The sequence below is a fragment of the Cyanistes caeruleus genome, chromosome 1 (assembly GCF_971803275.1).
Source record: "Cyanistes caeruleus chromosome 1, bCyaCae1.hap1.1, whole genome shotgun sequence".
Classification (NCBI taxonomy): Eukaryota; Metazoa; Chordata; class Aves; order Passeriformes; family Paridae; genus Cyanistes; species Cyanistes caeruleus.
In genome coordinates, this window is record NC_141701.1 from 148729426 (window position 1) to 148750287 (window position 20862).

The 20862-nt window shown below is 40.0% G+C and overlaps 1 protein-coding gene across 10 annotated transcripts in view; it reads right to left on the bottom strand.

Annotated features, from left to right (window-relative positions):
- Positions 1-859: 859 nt before the first annotated feature.
- The window catches only part of CTDSPL (CTD small phosphatase like), a 77529-nt gene continuing 57526 nt past the window's right edge, over positions 860-20862 (bottom strand). For all 10 annotated transcript variants that reach the window (XM_023922004.2, XM_023922003.2, XM_023921999.2 and 7 more), the window contains 5 exons: positions 19216-19317; positions 14078-14134; positions 6875-6967; positions 5066-5251; positions 860-3150 (listed from right to left, as the gene is read on the bottom strand). In XM_023922004.2, the coding sequence (XP_023777772.1) occupies positions 3025-3150; positions 5066-5251; positions 6875-6967; positions 14078-14134; positions 19216-19317 (564 nt within the window). In that variant the 3' untranslated portion in view covers positions 860-3024. The remainder of the gene's footprint in view (positions 3151-5065; positions 5252-6874; positions 6968-14077; positions 14135-19215; positions 19318-20862) is intronic.

Consider the following 20862-nt stretch of genomic DNA (forward strand, 5'->3'; position numbering starts at 1 on the left):
AGTGTCAAAATAAACAACTGTGACAGTTTGATCCCTTTGGCCAAATCTGAATACCCAGGGGAGTCCAAACCTGATTCGCAGAGCACTCTTGAGTTTTACTTCCATACAAGTTGGGTGGGTTAAAAAAATAGAACTGATCAGAACTTATAGAAAATACTCTTAATACTAACAGAGATCAAAGCTGTGCTAAGTTTTTTTTTGTCTTTGTATTGTCATTTTAATGCTGTACTAAGTTACAGTAAGTTGGGCTTTTTAAAATTTGGGGGGTTTAAGAGCCAAAATAATACAGTACAAGTGTGTTTGTACAGAACAATCAGAAAGCAAACATCAGAACCGTTCCTCCAGAGGCTGGTGCAGAAGTTCAGTTGCCCATTCTATGTGGATTTGAAAACAATACAAGACACTTTAATAATATAATCAACATTCATTCACAGACTTAAGGCAACTGGTTCATGAAATCGCTGCTTCCAGAGATGCAAACGGGTGACATGGTTTGTCTCACGTCCAACAGGTCACAACTGTCACATGGCCCTGTCTCGTGGGTAATTTACTCATTGTCTGATTGTTTGGTCTAATGCTAACGAGAAAAAGTCTTTGAATTTCTTCAGCCATTCCTCTCATACCTGCAAGACTAACTACAACCTGAATACTTCCCTGCAAACTGCACTGGGGCCCAGGGGCCACAGGCACAGTTGAAAATACTGCTCAGAGAACAACTTTTTTTATTTTTTTTTTTTTTTTTTTTTGGCAGCTTACAGTTTCGTTACTCTGGAGTCAAATACAAAATTAAACCATCTTAAACTGAAAGTAAACGTTAATGGACTAACCAGAATCCATACGTCCTTTTTTTTTTGTTTGGTTTGTTTTTTTGTTATATTTTTAAACAAAGTAGGCTTTGTTTATGTTGTTTTTTTTTTTAAAATTTTTAAACTCGACAGTTTTATCTTTTTGTTGTGGCACAGATTTATACAGTACTAAGGTGATGCCAGCTGGTTAAGAAACAAAAGGGTGCTGCCCTACAGACTCACGGGTGTGACGGGACTGCCTCCAGCACCCCCTGGGCCCAGCCACAGCTGGAGCACAGCTGGAGCACAGCTGGAGCACAGCTGCACTGCAGGGGGGGCTCAGGTTGACCCTGCACCCACCACCACCCACTCGCTGCCTGTGCAGACTGGCCTGCCCCTCTGGGATGGATTTGTTAAGCTGCTTCACCAACGCTCTTGAGACAAGGATCACAAGCCCCAAGTCCATCGCTAAGGAATTTTGGTTCTTTCCCCAAGTCATCGGGACTTTTCGAGGAAAAGAGAAAAGGCAAAGGGGGTCTACAATTCAGAATTTAGCACGAGGCTAATTAGAAGCACCAAATAGTCCATTTAGTCTTCTCTGATGACAGCCAAATGCAGCTGCACTTTTTATGTTTGCAGATTTCTGCTGTGGACTGAAATAACTGAAAGGTGACACTGGAAAGCAGGGGGGGAAAAAAATGTGTGCCTTGTTCTCTAAAGGCATAAAGTATTTAAAAATCATCTGAAAAGGTACCTATGGCACTGCAGAAGATGTTAAGCAGGCTCTCAGATTCAGAGATGAGTCTAACTCAACTCCAAAGCCAGAGGACCAATTTTAGTCTAGGCTAGTAACTTCTGCCCTTCCAGCAAGACTTGATACAGCTCCTAATCTGCACCTTGCACCTTGGGGAAAAAGAAACACAAATCAAAGGTGTGGGCAAAATACTTCCTGCATTTTCACGTATCAAAGAAAGGAGAGGGCTTCATCTTAATTAAAAAAAAAAAATAAAATTCCTTTACAGGTCACCTTTAACTGGGTTCTCTGGTATATCAGATACCAGTGGATTAATCCAGGGGGGTGGGTTATGAAGCCTGCATTTTATTTATTGCCCAAGTTTGCAGCTTACAGAAAATGTCTCATAGCACAGGCACAGTGGCAAAAACAGTATAACAGCCGATGGTCAACTCCATTTGGTGAGTATACAGTAGCAGCAATTTAAAGAAAAAAGTACTCCAAACAGCTCAATATAGATCCAGCTTACCCAGTTGGGTTGTTTTGAGAAAAGAATGTTAAACTAATAAATAGATCTCCTCGCCGTTCTCCCAAGATAAAGGTTTTCCAAAAAAGAAGAGGCATGGCAGTTGTGCGTAAGCAGAGACAGCAGAACTTCATCTGTCTGGAATTAAAGGTGTTTTAGGTCTATCAGCCACCTCGTTTCCTCAACTCCATCACTCCCCTAAATACTCAAACAACTGCAGATATGTTTTAAAACTGTGCCCAAAATCCTCATCATCAGTGAAACACGTTAGTGACCCCAATTCACCTCTCCCACGAACGCCTGAACCTTCTGAGCATGACAAAGTGTAACACAACTCAATGTCATCGTGGAGACAGGAACCCAGCATCTTGGTTTCAACTTTTTCCTTTGTTATATATTACAGTGCTCTATAAATTTTTTTTTTCCTTTTTCCTTTTAAAGCATTTAGACAATACAAGACTAAAAGATGTCTGGAAATACGTCTTATACAAAAATGAATTTTTATCTTAAAATAACATTCAAAAAGGCACTTCATTCTGTAAGAAAAAATTCAGAGTCAGGTCAACTGCTCTAAGCAGGGGGGTAAAATTGTCTGCATAGTGGGAGGGGAAGAAAGGGAGAGAAATTCAACTGCTGAAATACAAGCTTCTTTTTTTGGCATGTTTTAAGAAAAGCTGATCCAGTAAAAGATGTCCATTTATGAAATTAATTAAAAGAGTCCCATTTAAAATAGCTTCTTTTTTTTTTTTTTTTTTTTCCTTTAAAAAAGTAGTCTGAACACATGACCTTAGGAGTCAGGCTTCTGAAGGCTTAATAGCATCACTCATGATTGTCCTTCGTGTCCAATGTAACAGGAAGATCAAGAGTAGCACTTCTGACAGGGGTGACCTCCCCAAAGCTTACACTTGAAAGAGCTGAAAGAGATGGAGACAGCCTCTAGCAACTGCAATCTAGGAGCAGGAGTCAGTCAGAGTTAAGGGCTACCTGTTGCAGAGTTTATGAAGCATACTGTAAACTTCTTCCTCTTTGCTTAGTCCTTCAAAGAAAGGAATAAGATCTAGCAGCTCTGTGTCTGTCATGTCATCAAACCAGGACTGCACAGGCACCTGAAACAAAGCAACCAACAAACACTGAGAGGCCTTCACGATGGAAAAGACACTTGAGTTTTGTCTGGGTAGGTGTTCTGTAGCCATCATCACCATGCTGTAATCATCATGGCAATTAGCTGCTCATCACCATTCAGGTGGAGCAGCAGGTCCAAGCCCAAGCAGGACAGCTGACCTTCACCTGCATGTCCAGGAGACCCACACAACCCCACACTGGGCAGCTCTCCTTGCTTTGCCTGCTTGGTATCCAGAACAGACTGGAAGGCAGACACAGGTTATGAAGCTGCACTGACACTTTATTTACAGGCAATTTTTTTTTTTTCCTTAAATTTTTTTTTCTCTAAGAATTACCAGGGTGAGTCACAAGGCACAGGCAGGCAGCAACAACCCCTTCCAGCACGGGGTTTGGAGTTTGGTTGTTAAGTGCAAGAGCAGAACATTGTTCAGGTTCAAATGTTAGATCTAGTGAGTGGGTTCAGCAAACAACACATATAATAACCCTTGTGAAATATGTAGGCTGGATTTGGGGAAGGTGCTCTGTGTATCTTCACTATGGGAGCACACTGAGGTCTTTTCAAGACTATCCTGGATCTTGTTACAAGCTCTGGTTTCTGCAGAGACTCGAGTATCAGCCAGCCAGCAGCACTTTTCTATACATGATTAAACTACTCTGACAAGGCCCTTCATTTCATCTCCCAAATTTCTACAGCTCATTATTTTCTTGGCACTGATTTCCGAGATACCAAATGATGATCTTGGATTGGGTTTTTAATTTTAACCATGAACATAAATTAGAGCTACAGGTCCTGATTATTATAAATGGCAGCTTTAAGCCATGTGTGGCACCAACCAGAAAAATGTTTTCACCACATCACTTAGGGCATCACAATATTAGGATCTGAACTTGAAAGCTGACTGCTGGAAGATAAATAGCTCATGTTACAAAAAAAAACCCAAAAAACCCCAAAAAACCCAAAAACAAACAAAAAAAAACAAAATAAAAAGAAAAAGCTATTCTGGAGAGGCAGGACTATGCAAAGCAGTGCTCTTAATAAAAGATTTTAGCAGTTCACAAAGAAGGCAGCCTAAAAACATCAAAGCAAACAGTTCACAGCCTGGTTGTCTAAAAGTCAGCAGATCTGAGAGTTCCAGCTCCTCGTCTGGCAGCTAAAGCAGATGTGAGCAGCTGCAGTGGCTGCAGCCATGGATGGAGCACCCCAGAGCTCCTGGAGCCGACACAAACACACAGGGAAATGCACACTGCTCCTCATTGCCCTCCCCCACAGAACTGCTGCCTGCCCTTTATCCTTACTCCTAAACCTTGATGAACTTGTTGACTAACAGTTCTAAATATGGAATTATGACAAAAACAATTGAGAGAGGAACCTTAACAACACAACAGGATTCAGATTTTTTTTTCTTTCCCTTACCCACAAATGCAGATCTCAGTAGCAACCAGTAAAGCATTAATTACCTTGCCTAATAAAATATTATTCACACAATAAAAAAAGATGGGAGCACCTAAAGAAGCTCAGGCAAGCCATTCTTTCTGTAATCACTACTCCCAATAACTGAATCTGTGCTGCAGGGCAGCTTTGTTTCTCAGAGCTAGGTTGGTTTTTCAGGCTCCACACCACTTGGTGGTTCTCAGAACTGCTGGACCTGGAGCCCGCAGCCACAGCTCCGCGCACACGAGCGCTCACGGCTGTGACACACTGTCAGGATCAGTTTGTCCTTTTGGCAGTGAACCCCAGAACCCACCTGCAGCCTTAGAAAACACCGAATCTGACACAAACCAGCGCTCTGAAAAGTCTATTTTCTGAAAAAAAAAGTCTATTTTTGTGATTTTCTTAATCACAAAAGCTGGGCAAGGGCCAGGGAGATGCAGTCACGCCCGAGTGCTCTGGATACTTACTGCATTTTCAGGATGGAAGATGTAAGATGCAGGAGAATTATCTACTATAATAACTTTACTCAGCTCACGGCCCAGTCGACTCAGATCCTTCACGTAATTCCCTCGGTGGAAAACACAGGATTCTCTAAAGAGCCTTGCCCTGAACACACCCCAGCGATCCAGTAAGTCAGCTACTGGGTCTGCATACTTAAAAACAGAAGTCAGAAACATCGAGTTAGCAACGTGCAGGTGAGGCTGATTCACAGAGCCAAAGAAGAGACATGAAATAATTTCAGATAAAATGCCCTTTTTCTCCATTTTCTTTCCTGCTCCTTGTTAATTAACTCACTTGCCTGCAAACCTGAAGTGATTAATAAAGAGATAAAGCAGAAGTAGGACAATTACCTTTCTAGAGAAGGACAACTTGCACTCTAAATGTTTTCTGTGATTTATTGATTAGATTTTATTCTCGGGGCCAACAGAGTTACCCTGAGAGTTCTCCAGAAGTTGATGGATCCAGAGATCTCACCTACCATTACCATAAAACCAGCCAATGCTAATAGAAAATCAATATGAAGCTTTTCCCCAGCTGATTTGTTTCCATGTGCCTCTGAAGATAAACTGCACTGAACAAATCTGAGCCTGACGTGGCTCTGCCAAATGATGCCCTTGGAGCAACTGGGTCAGCAAGACTCTTAAGTTTACCAAAATGCATAATTAGGGCCAAAAAATATCAGCTAAAGATGTTATTAATAAAAATACTCATGTACAATACCAGGGAAATTCTTATTTTTTACATAAGATGATACTTTAAGTGAGGCACAGCTTAGAATCCAACAATTTACATAAACTGACCAAGAAGAAGTATCCAAATGAACTCAAACATGAATAACCACATACTTGAAAATGGTAGTTATATCTTATTATTGCACAACAGGAGTTACCATTTTCCTGTATTTTAAACCGAGAAAAAAACTGATGTTGAAATCAATCATCTTTCGATTATGAAATAAAGCACATAATTTCAGTATGAAATTGGGGCAGTATCTAGGATTTTTTCAACATGACTGAACAGTAAAGTGGTAAAGAGAATGCAGGGAAAAAGGCTTTATAGAAATCAGGGTCCTGTCCCCTTCCACCATCTCTACACTTTTGCTGGAGCAAAAGCTTGCCATTCTAGAGCATTATTTAGAAATCACCAATATCATTTTACAAACAAGACACCACAAATACAATACACTGAAGGAACTGAAGAATTCCAGATCAGTCTACTACTGTAACATCTACCACAAAATCTACCTACGAGCCACTACTGCTACTGCAGAACCAGAGGGCACAAAATATTCCTGGGGACGTTTCAAGCTTTGCAAAAAGGCCTCATTTTCTAACTCCAGGTTGCAATTGCACCTCGACAGAACAAGAACCCAATGGTTCCCAATTTCCAGTGAGTTTCTGAGTCACTGGTTGATGGTGTGGACAGGGTTTAATTCGGTGCTTTATTTCATGCCCAGCTTTAATGTGCTGCTTCACTCGCACGCTATTTGTTCTAATTTCTCACTATAACCATGGTAACTTGTGAGCCTTTCATATTGGCATCATGAGCAATGCATGGAGGCTACATTATGAGACAAGCCCATATGTGATGGTGTTACCATGGAAACACTTACCCACACACTAGCAGACAAAGTACACACTGTCAGACAAAGAAGCAGAAAAGAAGGGGAAAAATTAAGATAGTACCAACTGTGGAAATAATTATCCATAGAAAACCCAACCAAAAGTCCACTGACCAGCACCAGAAGGGTTAAAGAGATGAAGGCAGGAACAAACCTTGGCTAGACTGGCTGTGAAGAGTACACATTCAAAGAGCTCTCCCATCCTCTGAAGAAACTCATCCACATGTGGTCGTTTCAATACATAAACCTGGAATGATAACAGCATTTAGGTCAGATGGTGCTCAAGGAAAGAAAAGAAAAAAACCCAAAACCACTCCTGCAATCCCAGCACTTGAAACAAAAGTTAACAGGGAAGCAGCTCAAATGAAATGCTGGGGAAAAAGAAAAGTATGCAAGATAAAAGTAGAGATCCCATAATGAGAGATTGGCAGGCACGGGCTGCCAAGCCCCTGCTGATTCTGCATCTGCAAACACCGAGCATCAGCAGGAGCGGTGCGCCTCGAAAAATCTCACTGGAGCCACAGGGAGACAGGAGGGCTTCTCAAGAAGTGAGGATTCAGATCTCTCCACCAAACCCATTCTGCTGCTGGAAAGCTGCAGAACTCCACAGAAGGAATAAATCTGATGAAGCCTCTTATGACAGCAGGAATTGCACAACAGGGACCTGTTTTCCTTCTGTGGCTGACTTTTTCACTCCTGAAATCCCAGGTGCCAAGAGCCATAACTCATTATGGAGAGTGATCAAGCCCTCCAGCTCTACACAGAACTTTCCTCACCAAAAATCTTCACAGCACCATGCACAATGTCCAAAAACGCTGGGTTTGAAATTTGCTGACCAAGTTCTACAGCATCTTCTAAAGAGGGACCTTGCCAAAAGATGGCAAATTCCCAGGATTTCTCTGCTCTTCAGCATCCTGCCTTCAGCAGCACTCTGCTGCCCTTTAGCACAGGCTTGGCTGACTGCTGTCAACAACCTGATTAGCAGATATTAAAACATCCCTGCCTTCTCCTTCCAGAGCACACAAGGTGATTTTGTGCTCACAGAAGATACCAAAACAAGCAAACTGCTGCTCAGAAAGCTTGGAAACAGCTCACAAGATACTGGGAAGCTGAAGAGGGGAGTCTGCTTGAAAAATATTTATCTGTCTTATTTGCAGTTAGATTAAAAGTTTGAGAGAAAACATTGGCAGCATTTTATCTTCTTTTGTTTGGCAAATAATCCCTAATACTGGAAATTTCAAGTGGAGAAGTCTGGCATAGAGCTGAATTCAGGAGGAACTGCAAGACTGATGCTATTTCAGGAATTTCATTCTTTGATATGTAAAACTAGATTAATTGTATGTATTTTACTAGATTCCTATTAATAAGAGGTAAAAAAAAAAAAAATTAAAAAATCAAGGTACCCAAAGAAAAAGCCTGAAGGAGAAAAATATGGAAAGAGCAGCTTGAACTCAAGTGTAACAATTAAAGCCTTCAGCAAGAGAAGAAAAAAAGAAACTGTGTAATTGAAATTGAAAACCTAATTTTGAAAGCAAAGGGTTTTTTAAAACACATATGATGGAGCTGTACCTTAATGACTAAAGCAGAAATGTTAATTTTCCCCTTTATGCAGCATACAGATCATACCATGAAGTCTTTATCTCTTTTAAGTTATTTCTATGAAATTTATCTAAACTATTTCTGGCCACAGAAATATTACATTCGAACTTTGATACAGATAACAATTTATAACCCAGATTTTTTTTTTTAAACAACTATAGCAGCACCTAACCCATCAAACAATTGTGACATTTTATGGATTAAAGACAGTTAACAGATGTACTTCAACAGCAATCTCTTTCCAGATAATTACAGCAATGTTTCCTGTATTTCACCAGGCATAAACCAAGTAATTTCCTCTCCTATAACAATGCAATTAATTTTTCATTTAATTCTTTCTACATGAAGTTGTGCTGTAGTATTTCCTCTCCAAATTCTACCTCTGAAATTTTTTTTTAAGACAGAAAGACAGCTGCAGTCCCTCTGCATCTGGGTATCCAGAGAGTATCCAACTTCCCAGATGTGAGAGGAAAGACAGCAGGATCCAAGTTAATAATTAAGTTCTCAATTCTTTAGCCTGAAGTTTTATTCCTACACTTTTTTTGAGGGCACAAAAGGGGAACCTCAGAGTCTTAACGTCATTCTTGGAGAGCAAGTCCTGGAATTTAATATAAATTTCCCATTTAAAGCCCAGTGCTTCCAGCCTCAGCAGAAGAAGTCTCCTCTTTGCTTCCCATCCCTATCTCTGCCCCTGTCAGTGAAGTATTTCCACTTGGAATGTAATTACAAACTCCCTGCCAAGGATCTGAACTTTGCTGCTTGCAACACAACCCACCTCCTGCATCAGGAGCACGCAGTAAATCAACCCAGAGCTGCAGCCCCAGAGCTCTGAGCCACAGCCTGGCCTGCATCTGCCAGTCCTTGCAATAAACACTCTTTTGGCTGTTTTTAGGGCTCCTAATGCTGCACCTAATTCAGGATTAGCTGTGAATACACAGCATTTTCAGTTGGATGGTCTCCCTTCTGCAGTTTAGGGCTCCTGATCCACCACAGAGCACTCACAGCCTCCTCTACTTGGGTTTCTCCTGCTGCTTTGCCTTAAATCTTTCCCTACTGGGATCTGGCCAAAAGATTTGCTTCTTGTGTTAAATGCCTAATTAATAATAAACGTCATCTCTTAAGATGAAGTCTCACCAAATTTTCCCCTTAATTATTTCCCTCTGTTAAAAGCCCCAGTTCCTTGGTCTTGTTTATTTTTTTGTTGGTTTTTTTTTTACACTAATTTTTTTTTTTTTTTTATTTTGGCAGAACAACATATCTTAATACTCTGGATAGTTATTCTCCTTGAAGTTTTCTTTGAGAAGTCCTACTTAGAGTCTGGAAGCAACTCCAAAATGTACTGGTATCCTGGGCTACAAAATCTCTTTGGTTTACTTCACATAAAAAGCTTTCTTCAGCTGACAGTGCAGCTCTTTTCTCCTCTTCCTTCTCATTTGGAAATTTTTCCCCTTTACTTTGTTAGTGGCTGGACTTGAATCTCAATGCTGCATGGTTATTTGTGGCTTGGCTTTTTCCTCCACTGCCTGATGTCTTCAGTTGAAATCTCTAGACTAACTGGCTCCTGGCATTTTTCTGGGATTTATATACTGTCTTCAGGGCATTAAAAAAAAAAATCCATCATTTTTTGTATTGTATGCTCACTAATTTTTTTCCTTATCACAGCAAGAATTTAGAGGAATATAGTCTTTTTTATTATTATTATTTAAAATGAACCCTACTCAACATTTTAAGTACAAATCAGGCACTAGGCATGCTTCCACAGGATTCTTACAGCTGCTAATGGCAGAACACAAGCAATTATCTTTAATTGTTTTCAAGCATTTCATACTTCCACATGAATTTTCTATACCTCAAAGCAGCCTCAGCCTACAGAGACTCAGTATTTGTGAAACCCAAAGGCAAACCCAGCTCATTTTCAATCAATTTAACAGGACACATGGAACTGCCTTTCAAAACTAGCTTCACAATGAGGAAATCTGCAAGTAATGACCAAAACATCTGCCCATGACAACTCCAACTCCTGTGATCTCCTGTTTCATGTCTCTTCTGAGCAGCGAGCAGAAAATCCCACGTGTCCCTCGTGGGTCACACAGTTGTGGCCGTGTCCCAGTGCAAGTAACCAAGAATAGGCCAGTTAGAATGGATACAGCCTATCCTGGATTACTTGAACCAGGCCACAGCCTTCTGCAAGAAAATTCGTGAATTCTGTGCTTTACAGGAAGGAAATTTATTATTCAAACAGCCTTCCCCCCCACCACCATTAAAAAAAAAAACCACAACAAATTTTGCATATTGTCTTCAAAGTATACATGCCAAATGTTCCTTCAGCTTTCAACAATTAAAAATAAGCAATTAATTGAATTAACTCCCCCCTCGCCCCAGGCAGTCACTTAAAAATTAGTTTTACTCAATAAACAAATTATATTTAAAAATTCAATTCAAAGGTACACCAAATCAAACTCTTCCTGGCTGCCCTCATTATTCTTGGGGCAACAATAAAAAAGGCACAAAGCCACTGGAATTCAATTTGGATGGAAGATGAAGGACAGGCATTCCCTAAAAAAACCTTCCCCCACTGGGGATTAAAAGTGTATTTGATGCAGTTTCTGGTTTGGGGGCTGTGGTCACTCTGCTCTTGGTCAGTGGGTAGCAGTGTCCAGAGGAGAGGATTGTTCCTGCAGTTAAATCGAGGTGCCAAAGGGGTTGGACATCTCCCTCCAGCCACCACTCCCACCCTCACCGAGCCTCCTCGCAGCTCCAGCACATTCCACTGGATTTCCCACAGCTTCTCCCCTGGAATTTGGAAGAGGAGGAGATCAGCTCTGATTTCCTTTCACCCAGAGTGGAAGGAGAGAAGTGGCCAGAAGGGTCAGCAGAACCCCTCTCCTGTAGCTGGGCTTCACCCCCAGCACAAGGCGTGGTGTTCTCCCCCAAAACTCTGCTGGCATCCAGAGACCCACAGCAGAAAGAGAGGGAGGTTCCTTCACACCTGATTTATTTCCTCCTTAAAATAAAATGACAAATCCTTTCAAAACATAAGGTAATTCAGGCAGGAGAAAGATGGGAAAGGGAGAAGGGATGTTAAGAAAAGCTGTTTTTTAATCTAGTGAAGCTGGTTTACCCAAGCACCCTTTAAAGATGATGAATTGTCCTCCCTATAAAAAAACCCCAAGAGTCTTTCTGACCTTTGGATTATAAATTATATAAGGGAAAACAAATTCCCCAAACTGAAGACATTATTTAATATCTCTGTTGAACTGCAAAAAAACCCAAAACCCAACTAGCATTTACCATGAAAAAACTTGTTAGATAAGTCAATCTCAAAACTCTTTCAAGGAGTACAGCAATTCAATTTGCCCACAACTTGTATTTTTTTGGTATATGAGATCTGAACAATCTCATACAATTTCAAGTTTCTCTATGAATGGGCACCTCTGAAATGGTATTTCTCAGTTTGTTTCCACTGGGGTTCTGCCTAAGGCAGAGTTCAAGGACAATAAAAATCTGTCAACCTCCTGCCTGAGAAGGTACCAGGCTCCCTGGTAAAACAGGGATATGCACTATGGACAGTGTGGTTCCCTACACTTCTAACATTTCCCATATCCTGTTTTGCTCAGGTGGAAATGTTTCTCAATGTCAGTGAAATCCTGGAGTTTATAAACTGCTTAAGAAAATGGACATGCATTACACAGATGACAAATCCTGATAAATGACAGAAACTGTTCAGACCAGTTCATTCATGCTCTAAGTGACTACAGAATTACAGGTTTGAAGTGGGAACAGGTTGTCAGAACTCTATAGCCTGTGTTCATGCACATCAGACTCATACAGAATATCCATTTCTGCCCTTTATCACAGTGTAAAACAAAAAAGAAAAGATTCCTGAATGTCAGCAATATTACAAGAGGTATTACACACACAGGCTTTGTCTATTCTGTGTGCCACACAAATCACCTTTATTTCAAGGATCACAAATTCCTTACAATTACCTTCATTTTCACCATCCAAACATGCCTGAGGTATTTACCTATTTTAGAGGTTAACAACTTGAAATACAAAGAGTAAAGCAATTTCCTTGAAAATTATGCAGGGAGTTTCCAGAAAAGCACGAAAACCAATTTCACTTGACCACCTCTGTCAAAGGAGAAGATGCACAAATCCACTCCCTTTGGACCCAGTTGTGGGGTTTTTGTTTGTTTGGAGGGTTTTTTTGTTGTTGTTTTCTCTTTTCCCCCACATGGAGCCATCTCCAAGTGCCAAACTGCATCATTTTTGGTGAACAATCTGAGAGTTTGCAGCAGGGAATGGAAAAGCAACAGGTTTTTGAAATGTTTGACTATGAGGCCCAAGCCTTTTACTGGGATTTGTTTCCAAATGTAAACATGTCATCCTGACAAGCTAAGTGATCACAACTCTAAGTCATTAAAAAATTCACTTTCAAAAGCATTCTGCAAAGTTTTAGGAGAAAGAATTTGTCTGTTCCACAGCACCAAACGCAACTACAGCCCACATCAAATCAGGGCTGAAAATCACAAATCCCCCAAAACATCACTTAAATGTTGTAAACATCAGCTCTGGTGAACATTACAGGTGGAAGTACCCTAGATATTGATTTTTTTCTACATAAAACAGGCACAGTGTAAAAACTGTCAAAACAACTATTACTTTAAAGCACATTTCAATCTACTGACTGATATTCAGTAGTCATTTAAAGAGTGACAAATACATGGAGAGATTCCATCACAGGGAATCAGACAAAATTGTGAACTAACTTTATGATCCACCAATTAGTACAGGATTAAAATACACAAACTTCTTTGTCTATGTAGAAATAATCCATGAAGAGAACATATAAACAACATTTCAGAATTTAAAGTACTTAAAATTTCTGTTAAACCACACCTAGGAAAGGTTTGCTCCTCACTAACTGTAATATCCAACACCCAACAGAAGATGCTTCACACAATTTACAGAGTTCATGTATCAGAAAGGCTCAACTTCACATTAACCTGTTTAATTCATCTCCAGCAAGAACTTCAATGTCTGCCTGAAGAGGGAAAGTAACAGCACTATAATTTATTTTATTCAACCCTTCAGAAATGATTACTGATTAAAGACACCAATCCAAGATACATGGAGGGGAGTGATTTTCAAATTATGGGCATTTTGCTTTTACTCAACACCATTCCCTGGAGCCTTATGTGAAGTTCTTAAAGAATAAGACATAGAAATCAGTCTCTTCATGGTTTTGTCCACACCTTCCAAATATGCTGAAGTATATAATAAACTCCTATCAGAGGAACTTGAATTACTTACAGGAATAAAAGGGGAAAGAAATTGAACATACACTGCCAGAAAAATTGAATAAATGTCTATTCTTCCTTTATATTTCCATAAAATATAAAGGACCTTTAGCATATGAGCTACCAACAGATATTAAAGCCAACTTATGCCCTATTTATGTTGGATTGAATGAAAAATTCAGGGTTCAAGCAGCTTTTTCTGGGCCCAGCAATGTTTGAAACCCCATCCATACATCATTTCCTGTTTGAAAATGTTTTAAAATTGACAAAGAGTCAAGTATTGAAGTCCTGAGAGAGAGAATCCACCCGACCACACAGGGATGCCTGTCTGCATTCCAGAATACACAGCTTCCATGTTTACCAAAAGGAGAAATTATTGAATATAAAGCAGCAAATGGAGGAAGAGAACGTTCTGGGACACAGGACACAATGCTGAAGGGAAAAACAGCACTTACCTGATGTATGGTTCCATCAATTTCAACAGGAACGATGAAATCAGCATTGCTAATTGGCTAGAAAGAATGACAAGGAAATAATCAGCATTAAAAGTAAGATGGTTAGAGGGAAAATTTCAGAGGCATAAAAGGGAAGAGTACCTAATTGTGAGGAATAAGTTAATAATCATTATTGACTACACATATCCACTCTGTGTGTGCTCTTACACAAGTCAGAAGCTCACAGTTGTAATTCCAAATGCTGCACTTCCCTCTTCTCTCCTATTTTTAAGATTCATAAAATCTAGCATGCTTCACTGCTTGAATAACCCCACTACCACTGAGTGTGTTCATCAGGAAAACATCTCTTTGGATGAACTCTTCCATCCAGTCTTTGTGGATAAATGACCATCAAGAAAATCAACTGTGTACTGCACACATTCTGCTCGAGGTCATCAACTGGTGACTAAATTAGAAATAAAGACAGTGGTAAAAGTAACACCTAATGAATGAATCAGCAGCTGCAACAAGACTGAAGTTGTATAGCTAAAGGATTCTAAACATGCCAATACCAATCAACCTAATCATGTAAAATTGCATTTTAATTCCAAAGGGAAGAGCAGGCTCACTCTGCCCAAATCCTTGAATCTGTTTTTCCAGACTGTCGAACACAACTTAATTCTCAAGACTTACTGTGAAAAGCTGCTGGTCAAGTAAAATTGCCTTGGAAAGCAGGAAAGCAGCCTTGTAGTCAGCTCAGGAGTACAAAATCTAATCTTGGCTAGACAGCAGGGGTAGCTGGGAACAGGCTGCTGCCAATGTTTACTGGTTCAAGGGGACACACACTTAGGCAGAGCTCATGCACTATGTCCATTCTGAAAAAACAGTCATGAAAACACGCCTGGCTGAAGCCTGGAGCTCATTCCATCACCTGCAGCCTGGAAATGGCTGAGACAGAGCTGCCAAGCACAGCTTTAACATGACTGGTGATCAGCCAGCATCTTTCATGGATGCTGCCCAGTCTGTAACTGGTATTAGCAAGCTGAGGCTGGAAAACATCTTCACTCAGCCCTGGGAGATTTGTACAGATGTTCCCACCTGGTTTTCTGGATCAGTCAACAGGCTGATCTCGGGAAACACCAAGAAGATGGCCCTGAAGTATCTGTGGGACTGGAAACAGATTTTAAACTCATGTAGAGGGGCAAATGTGTGCCAAGAAAGCAGAGAAGCAGCTGAGGTAAAGTGACTCAAGAAGCAGATCACAAACTGGGGAGTCTGAACAGGTGCTCTGTGAAAAAATGGTGGGAAAAGAGGATCCTGCAGTATTAACCTGCCAGCAGCACTTTGATCCCACTCCCTGGATAAACCAGATCCTAATTCCACTGTCAAACAACCTTCCTGCCAGGAGAGCAAAATGACCACAAGAATTTGTGTGAGGGAAACACCCTTTCTCAGGAGCAAAGAAATAAAGAAGAAGGTTTGATCTGACACCTGCAAGTGCTGGGTCTGAGGGTACAGGAGAGGCTACACATGGAATCCTCTCATCCTGACCAGCCAGGATTGGCAACCAGACCTCCAGAGCAGCTGCTGATGGAGAATTCCATCCTCTTGCTGACCCCTGTGCTGGTGTGATCTGAAAAATTCCTCCAATACACACAGATCAATCTAGATTTTTCTCATCTGACACTGAGCAATTTCCCCTTTCTGCTCTGGAAAAAGACAGAGGGGAGGTCCCCATCTGTTCCTTGCATGAAGCCCCTCAGATATGGAAGAGATCTAACAGCCACAGAACAGCTACACAGAAGTTCTGATGCTTCACCTTAAAAAGAAACCCAAATTATTGTCAAGAAGCCCCAGCCACCAGTTTTCTAGTGGGTGCCAGCTCCCTGCAGACTTTGAAGAGGCTTGCACGCACTTGAAGGATTTATATATGCATGACTCCCTTCAGCAAGAGAAATACTCTGCAGCAGCAGCAGAAAAAGAATAGGTCAAGCTGCTGAGGTTTTGAAATCCACTGATAAAACTACAGCTTTTACAGAATTTAATCCCAACAGGAGCAACATCAACCAGATCCAGAGAAAACCACACTCAGTGCGAGCAAATTTGTTTTTTTCTAACAAATAAAACTCGCCCTCAGACTTTGTAACCAAACTATTCCCAGCTACACATTTGTTTCCCCCACCTGTACTTCAGGTATGGTGTTGCTCTCTTGTTGGCACTGGTGGTAAGGAAAGGAGCATGGACTGGAGCTCTGTGCTCCTCAGGGAGGGAAAAGAGGAGAAAAGTCTGCAGCACTTTGCTGGGTAAAGCTTTGTGGTGCTGTGCACATGAAGCACATCCGTGCCTCCAGTGGGAACCACCTGGAAAAAGGCAATGCTTTTCCACTGAAAATCTTCACCTCAGTTAGAACCTTTTTTAAAAAAAATACAACTAAACTTTCAGCACTTTTAATGTTCTAAAGGTGTTTCACTGCCAGTTTTGAATAGGACTACATTCCAGGCTTGCATGTGGTTTGATGCATTTTATACAAAACCATGTTTACATCTCCTTGATTTAAGAATTTATTATTTTTTTCTATTATTGTTTTATGATGGGAATGATAACTATCCTGTCTATCTCTTCCTTTTTTACTCTTGCCAAAGAACTCCAAACTTTATTCCTTTAATATGCACCTAACATGAAAGACTAGTACCTCCTTAAAGCTTCACAAATATGCAAGGGCATAAAAAGATGAGAATTACCCTCCCTCAGATGTTGCTGCTTTCATAAAGAGCACTTTAAATATTCTGCCTCTCTGGTTGTGTCAAAAAAACATGTAATCTGCATTTGAAATATGAAGCCTATTTCATAACAGAATTACGAATTCTGAAGTATCAGGTGTTTTAAATAAAGCCTTTTGTACTAAAACTCTCAAATTTATATATACTTTTCCAGCTTTTAAGTGGGGACCTACATGGTTAGAGCAGGTTTTAATGGAAGAAAAATCCCCAAAATACCCCCAAAACCCTTACAAACTAAAAATTTACAGAAGTAATTTGACTATCCAGGCAGAGCAGGGTGCACAGAGGTGTTCAAAGCCCTGCTCTGCTGCACTGTATTGTTATTTCTGATGACAATTAATAGTCTTAATTCAGCTGAAGAATTTCCCTTCATGAAACAAAACCCAAAGAGCACCACTGGGCAGTGCCAGCCACTAAACAACCAAATTCATTTCCTCCAGCACTTGGTTTTGTCTTACACACCCCCAAAATCACAGGGTTTCATGTTGAAATAACATCCATTGTAACCCCTAAGACTCAAACACTGCACGAACTCCAACATCTGCTCAACTCTATGACCTCAAACAGAAAGAACCAGTTTTCTTTCCCTCACACAAAACGTTATTCAGTGCTCATCATCAAGCAGAAAAATATTTTGTTTTTTTCTTAAACATCTACTGAACATCATTTAAATACCCATTAAATATTATTTGAATGAATGGGAGGACTAAAAGGAATCTGCTAAGAAACACTCTGCAAACCTCAGTCCTACCAGAGAGATTTGCAACTGTGTCAACCATTAAACATGCATTTCTTTAAAATGGTTAAAAAGGTAATAACCACCTAAACTGAATCTCATTTTGTTTCAAAACCAGAAAAAAACTACCCACAGCACTCAGAAAGCAAGCCTGTATTTTCACCTTTCAGGTAACAATAAGCCTAATGCTTCATTTTTATTGTACATAATTAGACTTTAAAATTCAGCTTTCCCTTCTTATTTTTGACTCTTGTTTAAATAAGAAGGCATGGCTCCTCCTTTTCCAATCCAGATGTGGTTTTTATCTCCCTGTAAAGCTCTCTAGAGCAAGCTCAGTCTGGGTACAGAAGACAAATCTGGCACTGAGGCTGGGAGGTTCCTGCACACCACCATGAATTGTTCTGCACCATCAGGCACAGTAAAGACAGAGAAAAAAAAAAAAAATCTTCATTTTGGTTTGAGGCACAGGAATATTTGTTCTAATATTTCCATATAAGGTTTTCTTTAAGTCAGTAAAGAGAGGCTGCTGCCAAATTCTAACCACAACATGAATTACAAATTTGCATTTTAAATACTGGCAACTAACACGTGAAGGATTAAAAAGTGGAGTTGATGGTTCCAGTGAAAAATGGGGTGCAAGCACCTAGAAGACTGTAAGGGTGGTTAATCTGGTTTGGTAGTAGTAAGGTAACATTTTTAATTCTTACAAATTCTCCACTGTATAAAACCAGCAGATACTTTATCTGTATTAGGTGTACTAATCAGAAATGCTACCCTAAGGCAATTTAGACTCGTTGTATTTCTGAAGTGTCCTAATTTCATCCCTAGTTAAACAACAGAAAAAATACCAGTACTGTCACCACATACTGAACTCTGAAGGGTTACAGGAGTTGCTTCTTGAAGATGACTGACTCACCAGCAACACCCAAATGGTATTTGCTTTTCTGCTCTGAAAACTAAATGTCTAAAAACAATTACTGTGATCAGGACAGAAAACAACATCCTCCAGCAAGAGAGAAGAGCCACCACTGGTGCCCAAAATCTCCTGGTTTAAGGTTACACCTAACCCAGCATAAAGCTGTGCTGAGTCTCCTACACTAACTATGGCATCATTTAAACAGCAAAAACAAAACCCTATCTTCAAAGCAACAAATCTTGGACCTGTCCAAAACACAGGTCTTTGCTGGAATACTTAAAGCCATGGAGTCAATACCTATTCCAGGCCTTGTTGTAGTCAGTGTGATTGTCTCAAAAAAATAAGAGATAAAAATAAATAAAAAATAAAAATTAAAAAGAAAATAAAATAATTTAAAAAAATTTAAAAATGAAATAAAAAATGGAATAAAAATAAAAAATAAAAATTAAAAAATAATTTAAAAAATATATAAAAGTAAAATAATATAGCAATCTCACTTGTTACTACCCTGAGAGCTAATTAGGATTATTAATGATCCTTAGGATCATTAATCATATGATTATTGATGAATAATCAATTATTAATTAGGATGAATAATCACAGGAGAGGCAATGAGGACTCCCAGGCAGAGGATGTAAGAAGAGTTCAAGTGTTAAAAGGTTTAACAGTTCCTGCAGCATTCACTGACAGATTCAAGCTGCAAGAGATCCCTTTTGAATTTACTTACCTTAAATGAACTGTGCACTAAAGTTTCATCTAAATCAATGACCACACACTTCTTCCCATAGTCTGATGCTGTCAGTTCTGGCAGGAGGTATTTAGCTGGTGGCTATAAATAAAAAGAAAAGAGGAAGACAACAAAAAAAAGTAAAACCTCTATGGAAGGGGCACCCTTTTGTCAACATTGCTATTCAAATAATTACTGGGAGTTGGAATACATGACTTGAAATCAAATGCTTTTCTGGGCTCATCCCAAGTACATGTATGGATATTAATGGCTCATGCAATTGCAATATCCATACAGACTTTTCTTTTTTAAATTAGAGACTTATTTCGAATGACCTCTAAAGCACTGGAAATTAAAATGGTAAAACACTACCACTATCTAAAAAAAAATAAAATAAAATCATAGAAACAGGATATCTGATACAACATCTTTTTCCAGTGGCTCCTTTCCCAATGCCTGGTTTTGGTTGCTGCTGTTATCCTATTTGCAGTCAATGCCATTTGCAGCCAGATCAGGCTGATGGACATTTACACAAATCATTACTTCTGTTTGCCATGAAAAATGCTGAAATTGAGGAATCCATCCTGATGGAAGACAGCACTACTTATTTAATCTTCCAGTACATGTCTTCACTCTTGTTTTTACCACTTATGAGGGTGGTGATCAACTTCCATGTGAATTATGCTCCCAGTCAAGGCATTAAAACTGCAGTGAAGAACCTAAACTGGGCTCTTCCAACAGCACACTGCCCTTACTAAAAACAGCACCAATCCCATGAATTGACAATTTTTTCTGAAAGCACTGCAGACAGCCTCATATTCTTTGGGTCATTTCCCACTTCAACACCCCAGTTTGCTATAAAAATATGTTGCTTTAGATTTTGGTACTGGATACTTTCTGAAATCACAGAAATGGGACAGAACGCTTCCATTTGGAGCTGAAACACTGCTGCCACTCAGATTCTTTTTTTTATGAAGGAAAAGGATTAGCTGTTTAGAAAAGCATCTATAGGGAGAAATTCAAGACTGAGAGGAAATTAAATTAATTTAGACTTGGATACACAACTCTAACTCCATTCTTTTCCTATTTTTTTATCTGTTCACTGTCACTCTGGTAAGGATTCATCATTTATCTTTCCTGTGGCCCTTTGCAGAGGTGCTGGCAGAGATCTGAGGCCATCCCTGTGCAGGCAGGGGTGACAAGGTGAGGCAGACACCTCTGGACACCCTCCAGCAGCCAGGACAGATTATCAACCACTGCCTGAATTCAAATGTCACCCTGACAGATATGGCCAGATCTTGATAGATACTGGCCAATGAGGCCTAATGAGCTCTTTAAATAAAGCACCTAACAGATCAGATTCTGGATTTAAATTAGGTGTTAAGAAAGGAGGTTTTTTGGGATTTTTAGGAGTGTTCACTGAAGTTGATGTAGTTCCTTACAATTAACATTGACAAGAGTTCCCACCCAGCTGGAAGCTGCCCTGCCTACCACCCCCTTGTCTCAGTGCATTTCCTCTCAGCACACATCTGACAGTTAATTAATTAAAACAGCTCCTGCCCAAAGCCTAATCCACCCACCACAGACACCTGACCAGGCTGAAATTTATACAGCACCCTGGCTAGGGTATGGACAGCCCCACAGCTG